Source organism: Eublepharis macularius, chromosome 7 (genome assembly GCF_028583425.1).
Source record: "Eublepharis macularius isolate TG4126 chromosome 7, MPM_Emac_v1.0, whole genome shotgun sequence".
Lineage (NCBI taxonomy): Eukaryota > Metazoa > Chordata > Lepidosauria > Squamata > Eublepharidae > Eublepharis > Eublepharis macularius.
This window is the reverse complement of record NC_072796.1, coordinates 139,509,424-139,534,226: the sequence shown is the minus strand read 5'-3', so window position 1 is coordinate 139,534,226 and position 24,803 is coordinate 139,509,424. Positions and strand designations below refer to the sequence as shown.

The 24,803-nt window shown below is 43.9% G+C and overlaps 1 protein-coding gene across 1 annotated transcript in view; it reads right to left on the bottom strand.

Annotated features, from left to right (window-relative positions):
* ADGRB1 (adhesion G protein-coupled receptor B1) overlaps nucleotides 1-24,803 on the bottom strand; it is a 357,612-nt gene that overhangs the window by 232,883 nt on the left and 99,926 nt on the right. The window contains exons 4-5 of the mRNA XM_054985938.1: nucleotides 7,419-7,526; nucleotides 4,695-4,859 (exon numbers count right to left, since the gene is read on the bottom strand). Of these exons, the coding sequence (XP_054841913.1) occupies nucleotides 4,695-4,859; nucleotides 7,419-7,526 (273 nt within the window). The remainder of the gene's footprint in view (nucleotides 1-4,694; nucleotides 4,860-7,418; nucleotides 7,527-24,803) is intronic.

Below are 24,803 nucleotides of genomic sequence, written 5' to 3'. Positions count from 1 at the left end.
CGGCAAGACACACAAACAAATATTCACCCCCACATATATATCGTACAGAACACTTGGAAAATATTCAGGTGCAGTTTTGTTAGTTTTAAAGGGAAAGGCACTCCAGAGGAAAGGGGGATACATTTGTTATGTGATGAGTGCAATCCAGTGCAGAGTTCGTCTGGAGCAACTCTGCATGGAATAGAACTACAAGAATATCAAAATGTGGGTTCTCTCCCTATGGGACATTATCGCTTTTTGTAAATTCTGAAGGCCTGTTTGAGTCTCTCTCTCTCTGACTCAACATTGGATGTCCATCAGTGGCTCTAAAATCAGCTGTACAAAGGGGAATAATTGGATCAGGGCTCCAGCACTAGAGAGGAAGTGTATGCCCCCAATCTGAACTGCTGTCCTGGTTGCTCTTACCCCTAGTAAGGAAAAGACTGTTGCCCCTAGAGATACTTCTCCACCCTAACAGCTGTTTTTAAGGGTGAAAAAATGCACTGGAAATTGCAAACTCAAACATCACCAGCAGTTTGACACAACATCACTGAAATTTGCTTTTTCAGAAAAAGATGACAGCTGAGATGAATTAGCCTTGCAAAAATCCATATGTGCCGGATAGCAGATGATGCCCAGAAATCAACTGTTTACCCAGACATATGACTGATCCATAAGAATAAACCTTCCAATTTATTTTTACAGCATCTCACACAGCTGGAAAAAAAACCCTGAAGGTCAGCTAGTCTCGATGTTCACAGCGAGAAGCTACTAACTCAATAATTCCTCATTGACATTCCTCTTCAAAGTGTACATTCCAGTACTTGGAAAACTGGTTTGTTCAACCAGCAGTTCTCAGAGGGATAAAAAAGGTAAAGGTAGACCCCTGTGCAAACACAGAGATTACTGACCCATGGAGGAACGCTGCATCACGACATTTTCTTGGCAGACTTTTGTTATGGGGTGGTTTGCCATTGCCTTCCCCAGTCATCTACATTTTACCCCCTGGAAACTGGGTACTCATTTTACCGACCTTGGAAGGATGGAAGGCTGAGGGCCAAGCTACAAGTGACAAATGACACTTGAACGGCAAGTGGACTGAGTGGAGAGCAAGTGGAGGGCAAGTGAACAGGAAAGAATACACTTGCCGTTCAAGTGTCATTTGTCACTTGTAGTTTGGCCCTGTGTCAACCCTGAGCCGGCTACATGAACCCGGCTTCCACCAGGACTCATGAGCAGAACTTGGACTGCAGTACTGCAGCTTACCACTTTGCACCATGGGGCTCTTATCAGAGGGATAAACATTTTGAAAATATATGATCCAAACCAGCTTCTGTACAAGAAGAACCCATACATTTTATCTCCTGCCTTCAGTACTCTTAATCAGTTGCCATTTTGGGCGTTACAGGCCCTGGTTTGAGGAAGAGGCAGTATAAAGATCTAAAAATAAATAAGTAAATAAAATAAAACTAGTGAGAGAGGCCACAGATGAGAGGCAGGTTTCAGTTTGGCTTTGGAGAGGAAAGCTGGAGGCCATCTTTTTTTAGCTGAGATCTAGGATAAAGTCGCTGAGGAGGGAAAGAAGATTTGAGAGCGAAGCATTATTGCTATGTTCTATGGGTAAGGCAAGGCTCAACTGTTCTAGGGCAGTGAGAATATTAGCCTGGGGAAGTGGGAAGGGAAGAGAAGGCAGATGGGTGCTTGAGATCAGCCAGAACAGGAAAGCAGCAGAAAAGATTTGGAAAACTGGCATCTTGGCCGCCAGGCCTTTTCTCAGCCAACATAGACTGGCTGTTATTACTAACCAGCCACCGTTTCTCTGGCTGCTGCTGGTCACCAGGATCTTATGAAGAGCCCGGAGGATTTGCATAATAAAATAGCTGCTCTGTTATCCTTCAGCATCAGATGACTTTGAGAGCCTCCATTCCAACAGATCCCCAGATGCATCCTTTTACTTTCCACTATATAGCAATGGTCCCCGCTGATTTTTATATGAAAGGGAAAATGCATTTGAGGACCCTGACACTGGGAGGTCCAGCCACTTCTAACAAGGACCCTGGAGGGTGTTCAGTGTGTCTCTGGGTGCATCACATGCAGAGGAACACCTCCCCCCGGCATTCTCTCCATCTACTGTCCTCTCTTCCACACACACCTCTTTGCTCATGATGTTTCTAGTAAATTAATATTCGATGTGCTCCATTGTTAATTCCTGAGGGTGTACTGATTCCCTGATGATAAACATGATGTGTTATGTGAAAAATTACTTTACAAGAGCTTTGGGGCGGGGGGCAGCTAGCGAGTAATTCTCAACATAGAAAATCTTGACAACCTCGGTGCGGACATGCAGACATCACAAAGGCAAACAGGAACTGCAAAATTTGGGGATACAATGTTTGATCCAGCCAACTTTTTCACTCCATCTCATCCAATTTCTCTCCTGAATACATCCCCAATTTCAATAGCTTTCTGATACATGCAAGTTCCAAGATCCCCAGCAGAGCCTTTTTTGTGGCTAAAGGGCACCTTCCTTTTTCAGCAACAGAAAAGCTGGTCGGATCCATAGAAAATATGTTGAATTGCAACATCCACCTGCAGATGAGAATGCGTGTCCCGAATCCATAGAAATTCAGCCCAAATGCAGCTGCACTGGTGATTCCACCCTCACCTATGTATTTCACGTGGGAAATTACCAGTGCTAGGGGGATACAAAATGTTTGGATGCTGCAATTCCCCAGGAGTACAGAAAAGCAATGACTTGATAGCACTTTCCACCACAGAAAAGCCACAGAAATGTGTTATTGCAAGCAAAACTCAGCTTGCTAAGAATCTCAGCTTTCATTTTCTTTTCAAAAGCAAGTTTCTAGTCCACATGTTGTAAAAAGGTTGGATGAGCTCTTATTGAATTAAGAAAAAGTCCTACACTCCCCTAAGCTTCCAAATGGCAGCTAAGAGTTCCTCTTCTTCTAGTTACCAGGTACCATGGATGGATCCCCTAGAGGAAAACAAAGGCTGGAAGCAGCCAGGGATTAAAATATTTTAGATAGATAGATAGATAGATAGATAGATAGATAGATAGATAGATAGATAGATAGATAGATAGATAGATAGATAGATAGATAGATAGATAGATAGATAGATAGATGATAGATAGATGATAGATAGAGTGATAGAGTGATAGAGTGATAGAGTGATAGAGTGATAGATAGAGTGATAGAGTGATAGAGTGATAGAGTGATTGATCTGCAGGATTGCCTTTTCCCATATGTGCCCCAGAGGATGCTGCGGTCAGGAGGAAAACAACTATTGGTCAGGGTCGGATCGAGGGTTGCCAGCACCCAGGGCAACCCAAGTCCAGCCCCTTGTGCATGGGCACAGTGTACACGCACTCCCAGCGCTGTGTGATGTCCGTGATGTCATCACGCAGGGTGGAGCGTGCCACTTGCATAGCAAGCTGGGCATCCCAGCATGCTGCGGAGTTGGTGGAGGAAGCATGGAGGGCTGGGAAGCTGCCCACTCCATTCGTCTGTCCTGCAGGACAGGGGGCACGCGGCATGCCGGCTGCCCCCTGTACTACAAGGCAGGTGAAAGGAAGCGCGGGGGGCTGGGAGGCAGCCCGCGTGGCTGCCTGTGTGCTCCCGGTGGTTGGCAGCTGCACCTGGCACCCTCTCTTTGACGGCGCCGGAGGCAGACTACGCCCCCCTCCCCCCCTCGATCCAGCCCTGCTATTGGCGGTCTCCAGCCTAAGGAGGCCCACCTGGCCTCGACCAGAGCCAGGGCCTTTTCGGTCCTGGCTCCAACCTGGTGGAACCCTCTGTCCAATGAGATCAGGGCCTGGTAGGATTTATTATCCTTTTGGTTGTTGTGGATTTTCTGGGCTGTATAGCCGTGGTCTTGGCATTGCAGTTCCTGATGTTCAGCCCGGAAAATCCACAACAACCATCGTTCTCCGGCCGTGAAAGCCTTTGATAATATTATCCTTTTGCCGGGCTTGTAAGACAGAGATGTTCCACCAGACATATGGTTGAGGCCAGGCTAAAGAGAGGCCTAAAGAGAGGAGGAGGAAAGAAGATCAGAGCCCTCCTGGTGAGAGGTATCCATCATTTTCCCGTTGTTTTTCTAGTTTTTAAATGACAGTTCTGAACGACAGATTGTTTGCCTCCTATTAGTCAGTTGCTGCCATTTTGTGATTTTTTAAAAAAATATATTATACTGTTTTTATTGCCTGGTTTTAAACTATCTTAAGCATATAGTTCATTATAAATGTTTTCAATGGTTGTAATCTGCCCTGAGCCTGCCTGTGCAGGGAGGGCAGGATAAAAATAAAAAATAAATTAGAGAAAGAAGGGGGAGAGAGAGGGGGGGAGAGAGGGAGAGAGAGAGAGGGAGAGAGAGAGATCCATTCATTGTGCCCGAATCTAGCTCCGATTTAGGTGCCCCTCCCTCCAGCTTTTATTGTTTAAGTTAAATGTAAACTGCTTTGAGGACACTCGTGTTCAAAAGTGGCCTGTAAATAGATGATTTCCAGAAGCAGAAGAACTCTGAGAGTCAAGAGAAACAGCACATATTGGTTTCACAGATACATTGTGGCTATACGTATCTTTCCTTGCTGCAGAATCTGGTTGACCTTTCATGTAGGGTTTCGAAACATGCATAGTGGGAAGTAGCCACTGTGGAGTTTTAAGGGATCAGGGGGAACAGAGAGGGGAGATCGTCACCTGGACAGACGGCGGAATTGTTGCATTGCCGCTGCTCCCGAAGGGGACCACTGCATTGGGTGCTGTAGGAATACGAGACACAGAATCTTGTCCTAGTCTGCCAGCCCTCCCCGCAGGTGGTTGAACAGACGCTCCAGGGGGACCACTCCTCAGCAGCCGGATCACCTGTCGGGGTTCAGAATGTACGAAGCTGCCTTAGACTGAGTCGGGCCGTCGGTCCAGCTAGCCTTGAGTGTCTAGCTGTCTCTGAATCTCGGGCCCAGATTCTTAGTGCATGGAGATGCTGTGAGATGGAGTTGGGAGGGGTTGGATCTGATCTTTTCTCTGCACAGTTGTAAACCATGGGTTTGGACACTGACTCTTGGCTCCTCCCCGTGCTTTAAAAACTGTGTTGCCCTTTGGATGACTTTGATGTACTTCATCACAAGTTGCTCTCCCTGGTCCTTGAACTGCATATTAAACCGAGAGGGTGGGCTCTTCTTCTGGACAGAATTAGCTCTATGCCTAAAACAGTCCAAATTATATACTACTTCAATGCTAAAGGCCTAAATTATCTAGCACTTAAACGCTAGCGACCTAGGAATTAGCAGACGTGCAGCTTCTTTGGCCTGGCCTCAAGAATAATTAGAGTGGAAGGTATTGATTTTATTGCATTTTGATTCCATCTTTCCTCCAAGGTGCTCAGGCAACTGTGCAGGACAATGTATCCTTCCTTCCATTTTCTCCTCACAACAACCCTGTGAGGGAGGCTAGGCTGGGAGAAAAGTAGGGCTGCCAGGTCCCCAGTGGAGGCGGGGATGCCCCGATCCCAACCTCTTCCCCCGCTGCCACTGGTCAATTGAAGAAAAAGATGTCTTTATATGTAGGTAAAGCTCCCTGAACTTTAAAATATCTGTTTTTTTAAGCTGGGGTTTATGAGAAATCATTGGGGGGCATAATTTGAAATCTCCACCCTCCCCACATCTGGATTCTCTAATCTCTCAAGGATTAAGTAATGTAAATATCCTCTATCTTGTTCCTTTTCAAATTGACTCGACTTTTTTCAACAGTTCATTCATCCTGTCGTATGCTCAGTCCGCATCGGGACTTTCTTTTTCCCTCCATTGTTTCGCCAAATCATCTTTTTTTTTCCACGTATGGAAAATCTAAAGCTCTCCTTTATCTGGGGGTGGCTCAGTAGTGTTTTCGTCATCCAAAAGGAGCTGGACAGTTTATAATTAGATGTGACGGTGAATGTATTTTTGATGCTAGTGATGCAAGTAGACGCAAAGTACACACAGACATAAGTTAGAAGGACATCAAGGATTCTCTATTAATTTCTTGGAAGCCCACACAGAAATCTGACAGTAACAACGTTGTTCACAATATTGCACAAGACACAAGTAAAAAATAACACAAATTATGCCATTCTACAGACAGAAACACAACAAAGATTTGGGAAATATGCAAAAAGATCGAGCAATTAAAAAGCAGTTGATCAATTTTTGTCATGTACGAAAGGTATTCTTTTCACCATGAACAGCTTCCCTTTGTATATTATAAATCATATACTTTTTCCAGTAACATATAAAGTGGCTCATTTGTGGGGGGGGGGGGAACTGTATGGAGGGAAGGAGGGAGATTACGGCCATTTCCACTCATCCTTATAGGGACAGAATTCTGACGTCTCCATTTGCAAAATGGCCGCAAGCTGTTTGGCTTCCATTTTTTTGGCATCTTTTCGGGAAACATGAAAAATACGTTCCCAGAAAAGGCGCCGAAAAAACGGAAGCGAAACAGCCTGCAACCATTTTGAAAATGGAGACATCTGGAATCAAGGGAGAAAGCTGCCAGCATTCGGTGAGTGGACCTACCTTTAAGGACGTGTGGGAATGGCCCATATTAAATAGTAACTGGCCCAGTTCAGTATATTACATCCTGATTCTCTAGCACACATCCCAGTGAGCTTGCCTCAGCTAATGTTGTTAAAAGGAGAACCAAAATCCATTCTTTCAAGCAAATATTTAGCAGAATGTATATGATAAATTTAAAAAATCACACCAGTTGAGGTGCATAACTCAAAGTAAGCATCACTTAATTTCACAGGCCGGGCCCCAGTCTATCTACCATTAAATGCCCAGAAATGACTGGTGAAGGGGCCGACAGAAAATAGGCCCTGTTCATTTTCTGCCACAGTTCTGATTCACACATTATATGCATTTACACCCAAAAGCACAATGAAAGAATGGGAGAGATTTTTGATTAGAACTTTCCCATGTTCCCACAAGCTGAATCACAGCTCTTTGGGGCACTGAGTTGGATCAGAGTTATTTTAGAAGTGGAAAGGGGTATTAGGTCTTCCACTTCCAGCCCGTAATGTTATAGGCCTTTAAAGAAAAAAGACAAGCAAGAGATGGAGCCAGTCCTTTAAAAAAAAAGACAGGCAATAGAACTCTAATTCCCCCCCCCCTACAAAGGATAACGACAGAATGGGGCATCCATTTCTACTAATCAAAACATGCAGGATGGAAGGATTAACCCCCCCTCCCACACACACACACACACACACACACATACCCCTAATCCAAATCAGTACTCTATTCAGCTGTAATTCATCTATTAAAAATGCTGGGAAATCCACAATCTCTCTCATGTTCGGCTAGACCCTGGCCGAATGAGATCTAGGCATATGTACTTAATACAGTAGCTGTGGTCCTTTCTGCCCCAGGCAAAAGGCACTCTTACCTATTTGAGGCGCAGGGTACCCGTATTGCTGTAGTTCGTCCGCATCATCCCGTTTTCGGTTATCTGTGGACCTCAGTGATTGGCTTCGGGAATTGTAATGCGCGTTGGCTAGAAACAAAAAAAGAGGGGTGGGTGAATAAGGCAACCATGTACTCTTTCAAGTCTTTTTTACCAGAAAAGGTGCATCCAAAATACAAAACAAAGCATAGCAACACTTTGGTGGTCCCAGCAACATATATGGTAGGGCATTCGGCAACATTTTAGCACTCAGTAGACCCTTCCCTCCATGGAAAAACTAACATTCAATTTCTCCACAACTCCAGAGGATTCACGGCACAAAAGCCTTTGAGGAAACAGCAAGAACTCACTGCCGTGTCTCCTGTGGGACCTCCACTGAAAAGAGATGCTGTAAATTATCAGAGTTGCAGTCAACAGATAACAAGAGGGAGCAAGAGGGAGAATTCTCAGCCTTGGGTGTACGGTCTCTGACCATCTGCAGAGTGTATGACCTTCAATGGATATTGGAGGAGAATGGGGCAGGATTTGGGGCAAATCAGAATAAGCTCTTTAGGACTTCCGGTTTGGGATTTATGGAGGTCTGAAGCAGCTCCATTTGCGGAGCTGACCGGACTGCTGTTTTAAGCGGCCGGCGGGGTGAAAATAGCCCGCGGCCGACTGCTCTCAGGTGGAGAGCAGGCAAAGAATGCTCAGGACCCTAGGGTGAGTTAGATCTCGGACGAGGGGGGGCTCTACGCAACGGGTCCCCTCCCGATCCTTGAGGTCCCACCCTGCGACGGGTCGGCTACAATCTCTGCGGCAGTTCTGGGGCCAATTCGGCTGGCATAAGACCTACATACCCAAGCTTCGATTGGGGGAAGAAGTGGAGAGGAGAAGCTAAAATCGAAACAGCGATTACAACCCGAGAAAAGTGAAGGAGAAGGTAAAGATCACTATCTTCTGATACGGGACAGATTGATAAAAGCAGAGAGGAAAAAAAGTAGATTTTTAAACTGCAACAGACTAATGAAAAGGAGGGGGAGATTCGGCAGGAGTTGTATTTGAAAAGAGACTAAGTTTAAAGAAGTTATTAAAGAAATTGGACTATTGTTTTGAATACCTGCGGTTATGGAGCTGTGAGAAAAAGATACCATCGCGAGATCTGCTGTGGGAAGTCGGGAGACAGGAAGTGCGTAATAACAATAGAGTGGCTGGAGAGAAGCGACCCCTGCTGGAGGGCAGGAAGAAGGGAATCGCCATTTTTGAAAGGGGAAGGGTCGCGGCTTCAGCGGAAAAGGAAGTAGGCCATTTTGGATTACAAAACCATAGAGAGACCATAGAGAAAAGACGCCCGACATTTTGGACTCTTTAAAAATTAATTTATGCAAGAAGATCGGGACATTTGAAACAAAAAAGGTATTAAATTTAACGCCACGGAGTTAAGGAAGAGAGCGGACTCGTGGGAGCGAGCTAAAGCAAGCCCCACGATGTCGAAAAAAGAGTGGCAATCGGCAATAGAAAACCTGGATAAAAAACTTTTAGAGGTGATTAAAGAATTTAAAGACATGAAATTGGAGCTGATCAAAGAGGTTAAACAGACAGTAAAATCAGAGCTGTCAGAAGTAAAATCGGAGCTGTCAGAAGTGAAGAAAGGTATGGAAACAATACAAAATGAATTACAAGGAACGCAGCAGAGAGTTAAAACAGTAGAAGGAGCGATGGAGAACTTAGCAGACACGCAACAAACAGAGATGAGACTGATGAGGGGAAGAATGGCGGTTGCGGAAAGTAGACACATGGAGAAGCAGCTGAGATTTCGCGGTCTGCCGGAGATGGAAGGAAAGACAGCGCAAGAACAGATGACTGAGGTGTTAGCTGAATACCTGGGGAAGGAGGAGGAGGAAGTTGTGGCTATCCTTGATGTGGCATATCGCGTAAACTCGAGAATTGCAACCCAGAGGAAAGTACCAAGAGATGTGATTGTGCAATTTACAACACGAAACATGAAAGAGAAGATTGTGACTAAACAGTTTCAAGACCCATTGGAGATCGATGGCAAGACAATTATTATAATGAAGGAATTACCCAGATCAGTGTTACTAGATCGGAAAAAATATAAAGCGCTAATCCAGATGTTGAAGGACATGAAAATCAGGTACAGATGGGAGCTTCCAGAAGGTTTGTCCTTTGAATTTGGAGGTGCCAAAAAGCGCATTAGATCTGAGCGGGAGATGGAGCGATTTATAAGGGACAATGAAAAAGACTTACCAACAAGATTATGAGTATGGAGTGTAAAGTTTTATCTTGGAATGTAAATGGACTAAATTCACCGAATAAGAGGAAAAATATCTTCCACTGGCTATTAAAACAAAAATGTGACATTGTTTGCTTGCAAGAGACCCATATTCGAAAGCAGGATGTAAAATACTTAAAATTGGGAAAATTGGGCAAGGAATTTGTAGCGGCCTCAAGCAAGAAAAAAAGAGGAGTGGTGTTGTATATAAAAGAGGAGCTACAGCCAAAATTCGTAATGAAAGATGTGGAAGCCAGATTTATAGCAGTGGAATGTACCTGGAACTTAAAGAGAGTGTTGGTAGTCGGAGTTTATGCACCCAACGGTGCAAAAGAAAGCTTCTTTGAGGATTTGAGGAAGCAATTAGACGATCTTTCATATGACCAGATAATTCTTGCTGGAGACTTCAATGGAGTGACAGACTTGGAATTAGATAAAAAGACAATAACGGCACAAAAGAAAAGAGGACTATTACCAAAGCTCTTTTTTGAGTTGATTCAACAGGAGACTCTTGAAGATGTATGGAGAAGAGAATATCCCAAAAGCAGACAGTTTACTTTTTATTCTGCAAGGCACTCTACATTATCAAGAATTGATATGATCTGGGCCTCAAAAGACTTAGCGTTATGGACTAAGGAGGTAGAAATAATGCCGATGGTAGGCTCAGATCACAACCCAATTATGTGGAAATTAGGGAAAAGGAGAAAAAGGAAAGCATGGAGAATAAATGAGGACTTGCTACAGGAAGGAGAGAATATGGAGATACTGAGAAGAGAGACAAAGTTCTTCATACAATACAACGTGAATAAAGAAGTACCAACTGATAAAGTTTGGGATGCTTATAAGGCGGTTATAAGGGGCATACTAATGGACTTAAATGGTAGAGCAAGAAAGAAGAAAGAGGAGAAAAGACAAGAGATTGAGGAGAAAATAAAAGCCAAAGAAACACAGTTAAAAAAGAGACCAGGGAAAAAGAAATTATACCAGGAAATTAAAATACTTCAAGAACAGCTAACAGCAATGAGTAATAAAGAATTGGAGTGGAACCTTAAAAGACTGAACCAGAAAGCGTTTGAAGGTGCAAATAAACCTGGGAAGTACCTGGCATGGCAATTGAAGAAGAGAAGGGAAAAGAAAATAATAAATAAAATTTGTGAAGACAACAAAACGTATTTGGAACAGACTACCATTAGTAGAGCCTTTTATAAATTTTACGCTAAGCTGTACAATAAGAAAGAAGTACATAAAGAATCAATAGCATCATATTTGGAGAAAACGAAACTTCCAGAAATCTCGGAAGTTTGGAAAAATAAATTGAACAGTGAAGTAACGGACGAGGAAATAAGTAAGGCAATACAATCTGCAAATCTAGGAAAGGCGCCAGGGCCAGATGGACTTACGGCTAAATTCTATAAGACAATGGCCAATGAACTGGCACCATTCCTAAAAGAGGTGATCAATGGAGTTCTAAGGGATCAAAGGATTCCAGACACCTGGAGTGAAGCGAACATATCATTGATCCCAAAAGAGGGCCAAGACTTGACTAATGTGAAAAATTACAGACCTATATCGTTACTTAATAATGACTATAAAATTTTTGCGAAGATATTGGCGGAGAGACTGAAGGGGTGGCTCTTGGAAGTCATAGAGGAGGAACAAGCAGGTTTTTTGCCAGACAGACAAATAAGAGACAATTTAAGGACAGTGATTAATGCTATTGAATATTATGATAAGCGTTGTGACAAAGAGGTTGGTTTCTTCTTTGTTGACGCTGAAAAGGCGTTTGACAATTTAAACTGGGACTTTATGTTTGCCACTATGGAGAAGCTACAATTGGGAGAAAGATTCATCAGAGCAATTAAGGAAATTTACAGAGACCAGACTGCAGCAATTGTGGTGAATGATGAAGCGACCAAGAAATTGACTATAAGCAAAGGAACAAGACAAGGTTGCCCGTTGTCTCCACTGTTGTTCATTTTAGTATTGGAGATCCTGATGATACAAATACGACAAGACGAAGAAATTCGAGGAATAAAAATAAAGGACTATTCATACAAGGTCAGAGCATTTGCGGATGACATAATGTTAATCGTAGAGGACCCATTGGAGAACATGCCAAAAGTGATAGATAAGATTAAGGAATTTGGAGACCTGGCAGGTTTTTATATTAATAAAAAGAAGTCAAAGATATTATGCAAAAATATGACTAAGCAGAAACAACAATTGTTAACGGAAATAACGGACTGTGAAGTAACAAGTAAGGTGAAATATTTGGGAATTGAACTGACTGCAAAGAATATAGATTTATTTAAAAACAACTATGAAAAACTATGGACTCAGATAGAGAGAGACTTGATTAAATGGAATAGGCTGAATCTGTCATGGTTGGGTAGGATTGCAGCAGTTAAGATGAATGTGTTACCAAGAGTAATGTTTTTGCTACAGACAATACCAATCATCAGAGACTCTAAACAATTCGAAAAATGGCAGAGGAAAATATCAGATTTTGTATGGGCAGGCAAGAAGCCTCGAGTGAAAATGAAAGTTCTACAAGACGCAAAAGAAAGAGGCGGAATGCAACTGCCCAATCTGAGACTTTACCATGATGCAATCTGCCTAGTGTAGCTGAAAGAGTGGATGACGTTAAAGAACAAGAAATTACTAGCCCTAGAGGGATATAAAAAAATATTTGGATGGCATGCATACCTATGGCATGATAAAGTAAAGGTGAACTCGATGTTCCTGCATCATTATATACGGAGAAGTTTATATACAATCTGGAAGAAGTACAGAATTTATCTACAAGAAGGAACTCCTTTGTGGGTAGTTCCATATGAGGTGATAGATCCGAGAGCTGTTGATAATGAGCAACAATGTTTAACTTACAAAGAAATAATTAGAACTGAAGCATCTAAACTCAGAATAAAGACGCAGGAGGAACTATCACCTTATTATGACTGGTTCCAGTACAGACAGATTAGAGATTTATATAATTCGGACTCTGTAAAGGGAGGTATACGAACAGAGAATTCGGAACTAGAGCAGACCCTTCTTAAAGAGGACAAGAAAAGAATATCTAAGGTATACCAAGTACTGTTGAAATGGTATACTGAGGATGAGATAGTTAAAACACAAATGGTGAAATGGGCTATAAATTTCAATAAAGAAATAACAATGGAGGCATGGGAATACTTGTGGAAGACTACAATGAAGACAACGACATGTACTAGCATTAAAGAGAACATTTACAAAATGATCTATCGTTGGTACATGACACCAAAGAAGATTGCGCTAGGGAATTTGAACACTTCTAATAAATGCTGGAAATGCAGGAAGCATGAGGGCTCCCTCTATCATATGTGGTGGTCGTGTGAGGTAGCCAGGCAGTACTGGGGGGAAATAATAAGAGAAATGAGTGAAATTTTACAATTTCAAATTAATAAGAACCCAGAACTCCTGCTACTAAACCTGGGAATGGAGGGAATTCCAGCCCATCACAGGACGTTGATATTTTACATGACGGCAGCAGCTAGACTTTTGTATGCGCAAAAATGGAAAGTACAAGAAGTGCTATTGAAGATTGGATCTACAAATTGCTGTACATGGCAGAAATGGATAAGATGACAAGAAAACTGAGAAATCTGGACTCAGGGCAGTTTAACACAGACTGGGAGAAGCTGAAACAATATTTGGAGAAGAAATGGGAGGTGGGAGGAGAACTGTGGCAGTTTAAGAACTATTGAAGTATAATAAAATGTAGAGGGGGGTGACTTTACCGGGGGGGAGAAGAGATAAACGTGAATCTCTAAGCAGTTAGATTAATAGATTGATATATATATATAGATATATATAGATTAATAAACAGAATATCGATAGAAAATAACTAACCATAAGGGCTAACTATAAGGATTGATTAACTAATAATATTTTCTTTTTGGTAAGACTTGTATAATGTACCAAGCTGAATATGTTTATTTGAAGATATATATGAGTCAAATTGATTGATTATATGATGATAGTTATATAGAATTATTATTGAAGGGAAATAGAAATATTAAAGTAATTAAATATAACTAAAATAGAAAGAAGAAGATAGAATGAGTAACATATAGAGCATAAGTCAAATTGTTTGATTTAAATGAATGTACGATTTATATGGTTTATGATCTATAGAAATATTTGAAATCGGAATTATGGAAAATGGGATAAATTGTCTATCCAATATGGAAACAAGGACTCATAGTTTGGGTATAGAGTATTAAAAATAGTTAAGGATGTATTGCTTAGAATAAAGGGAGAATATATATTTGTTAGATGGAGGAATTTAAAAGGAGTAAGGGAAAAGGGACAAAGGGTTGGAAAACTGTTGGAAGTCAACAAAAAGGGGGGGAAAGGGAGGGGGTTAGAAATTGGAAAATGGGAGAATTGATTGTAATGTAAAAATAATCGATCCTAACCCAATAAAAATTAAAAAAAAAAAAAAAGAATAAGCTCTTTAAAAAGAGAGAGAAGGACTACCAGTGAAGTGAGGGGAAAATGACTGAGTGGCTCTAATCTGTCTAGAGGAACGGGATATAAGCGCAGTTATTATTATAAGGGTGCTGCTGTGGCATAGTGGTTACGTGGTTGGACTGCACATCAGAAATCTGCTGGTTCAATTCTCACTGCTGCTCTGAGCTCAGCAGGCGGCCTTGGGTCAGCCACTCCTCTCAGCCCAGCTTCGCCAACTGAATTGTGGGGATAAAAGTGACACTGTCTAGAAGAGCCATGTGTAAGTGCAGATATTATAAAGGAGTTGCTGTAGCATAGTGGTTAAGTGGTTGGGCTGTGTATCAGCACGCTGCCTGTTTGAACCCCACTCCTGCCATGAGTACAGCAGGGGGGCTTGGGTAAGCCACTCCTCTCAGCCCAGCTCCCTAGCTGTATTGTGGGAATAATAATACTGACTTCGTTCACTGCTCTGAGCGGGGCACTAATCTGTCTCAAAGTGTGGTGGACAAGTGCAGTTGTTGTTATTCATTTTTTTCTTTTAAAAGGAGGATTTCTCTTTGATTTCTTGCCTGTCTCTGAGTATCTGCAGACTGAAATTCTGACATTTTGCGTCCCGTCCTTTCCTGTCCTCTTCTTTTCATATTTCTCTTTGCTGAAAATGGAATCGAATAGAAATTGACTCCCAATTCCCAGAAAAAGAGAAGGAAGGAATGCTGGATTTCAGGAAGCAATTGGGCGAAGAGAATTTCTCTTAACCACACTACCCTGACTCTAGATTCTACGTGCATCATTCCTTTTAGAATCTCTCATTCCCTGCATGGTGCAGCATATTTCATATCTGAGAGCGGTTGGATTCTGACCATATATTTTAAGATATTTGACTCGAGATAAGTATCACCTCCTGTGATGGGCACACAGACTTCCCTTTTCCCACTGTTGCATCTGACCAAGCAGTTTTAGCAGGTTTTGAGAAACATTAATATTCCCCAATCCTGTTTGCCAGAGCTGATGTGAGAAGGCTGAACCCACCACAAGCAACAATCTCTCTCTTCTGAACCACCGTCGATTCTCTGAGCAACTGTCATCTCTCTCCAGCCGGGCAAAGCTGTTCAAAATTCTACCTATCCATCAAATCTATAGAGCTTTCTGTTTACAGGGTGTCCCAGGGTGGCTTCTTGGTGCCATTTCTGGCAAATTCTCTGACAGATCCCGGCATGTCGGCTCAGCGGGCGACAGTCCCATCTGCCTTTCCGCACTCAGCTCTTGGGCGCCAACTTATGAAATGTTCCTTGTGATAGATCCCAGTTCCTAATGAGTTGTGTGATTGCTTTCTTATCCCCTGCTGACATGCCAGGGCTCAGCTGCCATGCCTCTTGCTCACTGAAGCCAAGTCATGCAAAAAGTCCTAAATTGTAAGAAGACTTTTTAACTCCCTCCCTCCACCCACCCCCCAATTCCTGGGCTCACCTGACAACCCAAGAAGTTGAGTCGGACTGGTGTATGTCTATCCTTAATTTATTGCCCCTCTATGTCAAATCAGAATTGCCCCACATGCATTAAGCATGGATACCAACTTCCAGGCGGGGCCTGGAGATCTCCCACAATTGCAGCTGTTCTCCAGATGACAGACATCAGTTCACCTGGAGAAAATTGCAATACAACTGGACCACGGTGTGAGCATTAGAAGTACAAAATAACACTGTGCAATGGATTACAACACTTGAGTTTACTTATAACAATGCTTAAATGTCTAATACAAAAAAAGATATTCCTTCCACAATATCACAAAGGTCAGTCTTCAGTCCTTGCATGGAGGAAATCACTACGCACATGTATGTGAAGATTATTATTCTAGATTATGTTGTTATTTGTCACACAGTATCTTGTGAAATGCAACTCTGATGAAGTAGCTGAAACGCATGGAATACCGGATGCGCGTAGGTCATGATTTCATCCGCACAAGGATTGAAGACTGGACTTCATGATATAGTGGAAGGAATATCTTTTGTATATAAACATTATTCTTTTTGTGGTCACACATCTGCCTGTACATCTATATTTATGTATTACATATTTAAGCATTGTTATAAGTAATCCATTGCATGGTGGAACAAATGGCGGCTTTGGAGGGTGCACAGTATGGCATTATACCCTGCTGAGGTCTCTCCCCTGTCCAGGCTCCCAGGAATTCCCTATCCCCGAGTGGGCAACCCTAGAACAGAGGCACTCCCAGCCCCCTTGCATTGCTCCTGTGGTTTCAGTGGCCGAACAGACAGAAATTCAACAGGTTAATCTTGTTTGCTCTTCCCTTATTTATGGAAGAGCATAGCACTGTGGGGGAGGGTGTCAAACTAATTCTCTTTTCTTCCCTGCCTTGAGTCTGCAAACATGCTGCCTACATTGTGCATGTGTACATGGAGGAGGGGGGTTAGTAACCTTAAAAATTCTCTTTCTCCCTCTCTGGTGGTGGCAGTAAGGATGGAAACAAAATGTTTGCCTCCACATGTCTCCCCAAGTTGTAGCACCACTTCGGGGCATACATGAATTAGGCATGAAGGCTTTACGGAATTGCAGAACTAAGAACTTACAACGAGCCATGCTGGGTCAGAACAAAGGCCAATCTAGTCCAGGAGTCTGTCCATACAGTGACCAAACACCTGGCTCTAGGAAGCCCAAAAGCACATAGATATCCATCATAACTAGTAGCCATTGGCTAGGGCTGCTAACTCTGGGTGGGTAAATTCCTGGGGATTTTGGATGTGGAGCCTGGTGAGGGTGAGGTTAGGGGAGGGGGGAGCTCAGCGGGGTATAATGCCATACAGTCCACTCTCCAAAGCAGCCATTTTTTCCAGGAGAATGGAGCTCTGTCGTCTAGAGCTCAGTCAGCTGTAATTTCAGGGGATCTCCAGGCCCCACCTGGAGGTTGGTAACCCTACCATTGATAGCCCCATCCTTCATGAATTTGTCAGCTCTCCTTTTGATATTGACACCCTACCTTTTGATATTGGGTCAGGACTCAAGAGACAAAAATGAATTTTGTGGCACTCTATCCACTCTCCCATAAGGGTGCCAGATCCCCAGTGGGGGAGAAGGATCCCCCACCCTCACTCCCCACCCCCACTTACCTGGCCAGCAGGGGGCATGCACCCTCTGTGCGTGCTCACCTGCGGAGCTGCGCGCTCCTGCAGATCGGCCCTGTTTTGGGGCACTGTGGCGCACAGGAGCACTCCTGCACTCTGCAGCACCTCAAAACGGGGCCTTTTTGGCCCAGATCAGGCCAATCTGCGCTGCAGCACCCCAAAACGGACCCAATTCATGCCAAAACGGCTGCAGATCGGGCCCGTTTTGAGGCACTATGGAGCGCAGGAGTGCTCCTGTGCTCCACAGTGCCTCAAAATGGGGCTGTTTTGGCATGGATCAGGCCTGTTTTGGGATGCTGTGGCACGCAGGAGCGCTCCCGTGCTCCACAGCACCCCAAAACGGGCCCAATCTGCGGCATGTTTTGGGCCACTGTGGGGTGCAGGAGTGTTCCTGCGCTCCACAGCAGCCCCTAATGCGAGCCCCTGCGGAGTGTGGGGCATGCTGCGGGGGTGTGCACAGCATGATGGAGTCACTTCCCGGAAGTGATGTCAACGTGCTTTATGGGAGCGCCCCTCAGCACACAAGTAGCACCCCTCAGCACACACCCCTCAGCACACAAGTAAGAGCCAGGCCCCCAATCCCCCGCTGGAAGACTGAGAGGGCCTGGCATCCCTACTCTCCCACTCTGCCACTTCAAGTTTCTTTGCCACTAACCTGCCGAATAAGCTGGCCTCAATACACACACACACAAACACACACAAAGAGGGAGTTAGAGAAGATCCTTAAAGATGTCTTTCTGGGAACCAAGATCAAGATAATCCAAATCATGGTATTCCCCATTACTATGTATGAATGTGAAAATTGGATGGTGAAGAAAGCTGACAGGAAGGAAACTGATTCATTTGAAATGCAGTGCTGGAGGAGAATGTTGCGGATACTACGGAAAAATCCGTAACAGTCCAATATCCTTTATACGTAAAGACGAAGATAAAGGAAGGTCCCCACCGCAGCGGGATGAAGCTGAACGAAAACGGTATCCCCTTGGTTCTCTGGGGGTGAAGATAACAACAAATGATAATCCCAACGACAGCGGGATGAAGCTGAGCAACGACAGGATTCCAGATACCTTCCTGTTTCACAATCCTCTTGATCACGGGAAACAATTTGTATGATTCAGCTATACAAAATTCACGGCCGCATCCATGCTTGGACTGTTACGGATTTTTCCGTCTTCACAATTTCTATCCTCCTCTGAGGGGCTGCTTGACTAACTTTTTCAGTATTGTCAATGCAGCGTAAAATTGCGTTATTGGACCTTTGAGTTCTATTTAAAACAAGGTATATCAACCTGTTAAGCTCTATTACATTACATGCCAATTACAGGCATTGTTTTTTGTAAAATGCATCTTGTAAAATCCGGTGTGTTGTACTATTTCATTGATTGCCCTCCTAGTAGGGCTCTGGTAAATGTATCTTTAATTTACCTTAAGTTTTTGTTTACCATACGGGGGCGTTGTCCGTTTTTGCGAGCCTTCGCCACAGTGGCCGTCAGTGAGGTGGTGGGGAAGGCTTGGAGCTGCCACCTCTGCCACCTGCGCCACTGCCTCCGTTGGGAAGGCCTGGGTAAGTGGGGTGGTGGGAGGGACGGAACCCCCTTAAAAGTCCCCCAAGCTTCCCGAAGTGATCCAAATCACTTCAAGAAGCTTTTATTTAGGGTGTCCAAATCAGGGCCAGCATGCTGACCTTGATTCGGGACCCCTGAATCTTTACAGATCGAGTCCAATTCGGGCATTTTTCCCGAATCAGATACCCAAAGCACCCACCTCTAATGAGATACCCGAAGCACCCACCTTCTAATCAGAAGACAAGATTCTCTGGAAAAATCAATAATGCTAGGGAAAGTAGAAAGCAGTAGGAAAAGAGGAAAACCTAAAATGAGATGGCTGGATTCAATAAAGGAAGCCACGTCCTCCAGTTTGCAGGATCTGAGCAAGTCTGTTAATGCTAGGTCACTTTAGAGGTCTTTCATGCATACAGTTGCCATAGGTTGAAAGTGACTTGATGGCACATAACACACACGTTGTACAGCACTACAGAAATGTTAAATGGGATTATTCTCTGGTGTCTAATCCACTATGGCAAGTATTCTCTTTTTATATTTTAAAAGGTCACCTGCCAGGGAAGGAATATTAAAGCATTAATGATAGCATGCTAGCTCTTCATCAGTCCAAGCTGGGCATGAGAGAGAGAGAGAGAGAGAGAGAGAGAGAGAGAGAGAGAGAGAGAGATTGTCATATGAGAGAGAGAGAGAGCGAGAGAGAGAGAGAGCCCTCAAGTCATAACTGACTTTGGCGACTCCTGGGGAGGTTTTTATAGACTAATGGGGGTGGTGTGCCATTGCCTGCCTATGCAACCCTAGTCTTCATTGGAGGACTCCCATCCAATTACTAACCATGGCTGACCCTGCTTAGCTTCTGAGATCTGATGAGATCAGGCTCACCTGGGCTATCCAGGTCAGAGCATGGTTGTCATGAAGAGACAATATTGAAGGGAGCTCAGAGTAACTGCACTAGAAACGAGGACTGGGAACTTCACAGCAATGAGAACACACTGAATGTCAGAAGAAACACGAATTTCTCTGTCGTTCTCCAAAAGGTACATTATGAAGCTCTAATATATGATTTGCAGAAATGGGGGGGTCACTCTGGATGCGTGCCATTGTAACGTTGGGGAAGAAGCACGCTTTTGGAATTAAGAGGGGGAAGTCTCTGCCGCACCACACCTGATCTGAAATGTCAGACGTGGCTCTTGCCAGGTGGCATGGTGCCCTTTCATCTAGCTTCCTCGATGGTGCCACTTTCAAAGAATAAACAAAGGCTGATGGCAACATTCACAGACACTGTTTCATGAAACTCTCAAGTGCTGGCATATCGAGGCACTGTGCCAGGAAGAACGCTGGTATCTCTCTGGCTTCAACTAACTCAGAAATTATTTATTTATTTAGGGAGTGGGAAAGTGCTGGTTTTCTCTCAGATGCCATGCAGTTGGCAATCCGAGTCAAACCAGCACCAAAACTGTCTCCTCTTTCATAAATGCTAGCACCATTCACTTTTTTCCTGTTATAGAATGAGAGCCAGTTTGGAGTAGTGGTTAAGAGCGGCAGGACTCTAATCTGAAGAACCGGGTTTGATTCCCCACTCCTCCACTTGAAGCCAGCTGGGTGACCTTGAGTCAGCCACAGCTCTTCCAGAGCTCTCTCAGCCCCACCCACCTCACAGGGTGTTTTGTTGTGGGGATAATAATGGCATGCTTTGTAAACCGCTCTGAGTGGGCATTAAGCTGTCCTGAAGGGCGGTATATAAATTGAATGTTGTTGTTGTTAATGTGACCTCAACTTCCTTTCTTCGGACAAGCATCAAGGACCATGGAGTTTTACATGCTGTTTTGCCTTTACCAAGACCTGTTTCAAGGCAGGGAAAGCAGTATGATATAGCCTGATCTTGTGAGATATCAGAAGCTAAGCAGGGTCAGTACTTGGATGGGAAACCACCAAGGAAGACGCTGCAGAGGAAGGCACTTGCCTTGAAAGCCCCAGCAGGGGTTGCTGTAAATCACTTGTGACTTGGTCCAGAGGAGTTAGCTGTGTTAGTCTGTAGTAGCAAAACAGTAAAGAGTCCAGTAGCACCTTTAAGACCAACCAACTTTACTGTAGCATAAGTTTTCGAGAATCACAGTTCTCTTCGTCAGATGCATGGAGGGTAAGAAGAAACTGGTCAGATATATAGGTGGAGAGGGGAGGGGGGAGTAGATGCAGCCAGTAGCTTCTGATAATGAGTGTCTTCTGATAAAGTTGTAGCTTATGCTACAGCTTTATTGTAGCATAAGCTTTCAAGGGCCACAGCTCTCTTTGTCAGATGCATTTGACAAAGAGAGCTGTGGCTCTCCAAAGCTTATGCTACTATAAAGTTGGTTGGTCTTAAAGGTGCCTACTGGACTCTTTACTATTTTGTGACTTGATGGCACTTTTCACACACACAAGACCTATTTCAAACCCTCTGTGAGGACGGGATGAGAAGCACCCTGAAAGAGCAGGTGGAATCAAGAAGCGTTGGGTGGGGAAATGGTTATACAACCCCTCTCTGGCGGAATCAATTTTCTGCTCCTTCCCAAAAAGATCATGTAAACAGCCATAAAGCCAAGGTGGTGTAGTGGTTAGAGTATCTGGGAGATCCATATTCGAATCCTCTGCCATGCAAGCAGAAAAATTCTCTACCTCATCTGGAAATTCTCACAGCCCCATATTTGCTCATCCGAGATTTCATTGTCGTTCCTTTAAAATCCTTTGGTAGGGCACATTCTTTGAGTCCGCAGAAGCAGTTACTGTGAACCCCTTGTTCACTTGACACAATACATCTATTTTCCTCTGTCGAATGTTGGACCGATGATAATAGCTACTCCGCTGTACTGAGATGTGCTCAGCCTGTGAAGTTGCCACCTTGGTCCCAACCCAATAGAAAGCAAAGGTCTCCTTGTCTGAATGAGTAAGGAAGGGCCAAGCTACACATGACGAATGACACTTGAACGGCAAATGTATTTCTCCCTGTTCACTTGCCCTCCACTCAATCCACTTGCCAGGCAAGTGTCTTTCGTCATGTGTAGCTTGGCCCGAAGAGGGCTCTGGAGTTTTTGACTCTAGCAAGCAATCAACATCAAACACAGGGTCTTACCGATCACCTTTTGCAAACTGGCTGCATCAAGAGAAAATAAATCAGCTGGGGAAAGGGTGAGAAGGGGTGATGTTAAAAAGCAGACATAATTCTGTTCTCCGTCCGCAATAAACAGCAATTGTAGCAGCCCCGGGGCATCTGACTTTTGCCTTTGAAAATGCTTGGAAGCTTATATTTGTACACAGAGGTTTAAGCATCCGTCAACTTTCCTATTCCCTTAACCCCTTGCTTTGGTTCAAGTTCCACCAGGTCTGGGTTTGCATCTGTTGCTTATTTACTTTGTGTGTGAATCTCACTGTCTGGCAAGCTCCTCGGGGCAGGGACCTTTTCATTGATTTTATTTTATTCTGTTTCTTTCCTCTGAAAGTATAAAGGTGAACGTCAACAAGAATGAGGAGGGTTTTTTTCTCCTCATTGAAGAACGAGGAGAGGGGTTTTCTCTTAAGTTTGCTGCATTGCAATTTGCACAAATGTGCAATTTTTAGGACCTGGATGTTTGTTGTAAGGTTGCCAGCTCCAGGTTGGGAAATCCCTGGAGATTTCGGGGTGGAGCCTGGAGAGAGTGGGATTTGAGGAGGGAAGGGACCTTAGCAGGGTATAATGCCGCAGAGTCAACCATCCAAAGCAGCCATTTTCTCCGGGATAATGGATCTCTATGGCCTGGAGATGAGTTGTAATTCTGGGAGATCTCCAGCCACCACCTGGAGGCTGGCAACCCATGAGGCAAACGGGAGCCCCATGGAAACATGTTGGGGAAGGCTCAAATGCCCCTTTGCATCAAATTCTGATGCAAATTCTGATGCAAGTCCTGATCCAAATTAGGATGCTGACTAGTAAAAAGAAATCACAGAGAGTCCCAACGTTTCAGCAAAGCGATAGCTGGGAAGATTACGTTTGCCGTACAACAAACAGCTGTCAGGTCTAAAAGACCCACAGTATTAATAAGATACCATACAGCTGTGAAATAACATACATATACCAAGAATTTTAACAAAATATATACATTCATCGGAAGCAGCTAGGTGTTTGTACATTCAAATTGCAGAATCAACGGCGGATAAGAGCATCGCTCAACAAATGGCAAATGCCAGAATACAACCCCGCAGATAAGTCCAAATAAACAAAAGTCCAAATGAAGAGAACAGAATGGAGACCAAGCTCTCTTCTTCTTTATATTCCTTTCCAGGAACCCACAGCCAGGAGCAAACAGAAGCCGGCTTAGGAAGCAATGGGTCCACAACAGAGGCAATAGACATGTGGGGGAAGAATCACAGCTATCAACCACTCAGCAGGGCGCAAGCTGGATTCCTGTTTCGATGTAGCTTTTTCAAGAGCGTTGATAGACAGAGTTCCAAAGACAGAAGTAATGTTGCTTCTCTATACCCAAATGGGGCCCCAGATACCAGGTATATAAAAAAGAAGAGAGCTTGGTCTCCATTCTATTCTCTTCATTTGGACTTTTGTTTATTTGGACTTATCTGCGGGGTTGTATTCTGGCATTTGCCATTTGTAAAGTGATGCTCTTATCTGCCACTGATTCTGCAATTTGAATGTACAACAGCTAGCTGTTTCCGATGAATGTATATATTTTGTTAGAATTCTTGGTATATGTATGTTATTTCACAGCTGTACGGTATCTTATTAATACTGTGGGTCTTTTAGACCTGACCGCAGTAGGTCCTTTGCTTGCCTTCTGCCGTTTACTATGCGGTGCCCTTCTTTTGTGTTGTACAACAAACAGCAGCAGAGTCCTTGGGCCTGGAAGCACATGCTGTGACTCTAGGGAAGCCGGGTCAGATTTGGGACAGGCATCTATCCATGGTTACTCTAAAGCAACAGAGGGATCATTTCTGCGGCTGGTCAGAAACAGGCCCATCTCGTTTGCACACTGATGCGGCACCGATTGGAAGGGAACAGCAGGGATAAAACTTCTGGCACGCGTTCCAGGCACCTTCCAGACCAATTAGTTGATGGGAATGAGAAGCTGAAAGCCTAATGCACTGGAAAGTTTCTGTGTAGATTCCAGCTACAAAAAGATTTAACTGCATGGAAATGTTGAACAACGTGTAAAATCGATTTAGGCCCTTTGAGAAGCATCGTTTCTGATCACGGGCTGTGGCTTCGTTCCTTTGGCGGACAGTCAACCTGCCCGCTCACCCCTCTGTTGTTGCGAAACGTTTGGACTTTTGGTTTTCCAAACAATGCATCTAGTCCAAGGGCCTAATCAAACACATTTCAATGCAAATTGAGCAGGGGGGCAGAATCAAGGGTACAATTATCATCAGAGAAGCTCGCTCGTATGAACTTATCCATCATTTGCTACTTAATCTGTAAAAAGAGTTGGAAATGAGACAGCCAAGGAATTGTGACTCACAGTGCAATCCCATGCGGTGTTACTCCCAATTTAAGTCACCCTGGAACACATGAAGCTGGCTTTGCCTGAATTATACTGTTGATTCTTCCAGGTTAATATTGTCTACCCAGACCATCCATCACTTGCTACCCAGTTCTTTTAACTGGAGGTGCTAGGGATTGAACCTAGGACATTTGCCGCAATCTCTTCCATCTTATTTTGATTTCCTGACAGTTCCACGTTATCGACGATTATTTATGTTAGCCAGACTGAATGCCGTTCCATCAGGAGAGTTGCAGGGATGCTTAAATAAGGTTCCCTACTCTGAGCGGCTCTGCCAATGTGGCTCTAGCCAAATAGATACTCTTCAACATTGTCTCTTTGAATGCAATATTCTAAACGTGGCAAGAGACAGCTGGATCAAGCCCTATATCCAGGACCCA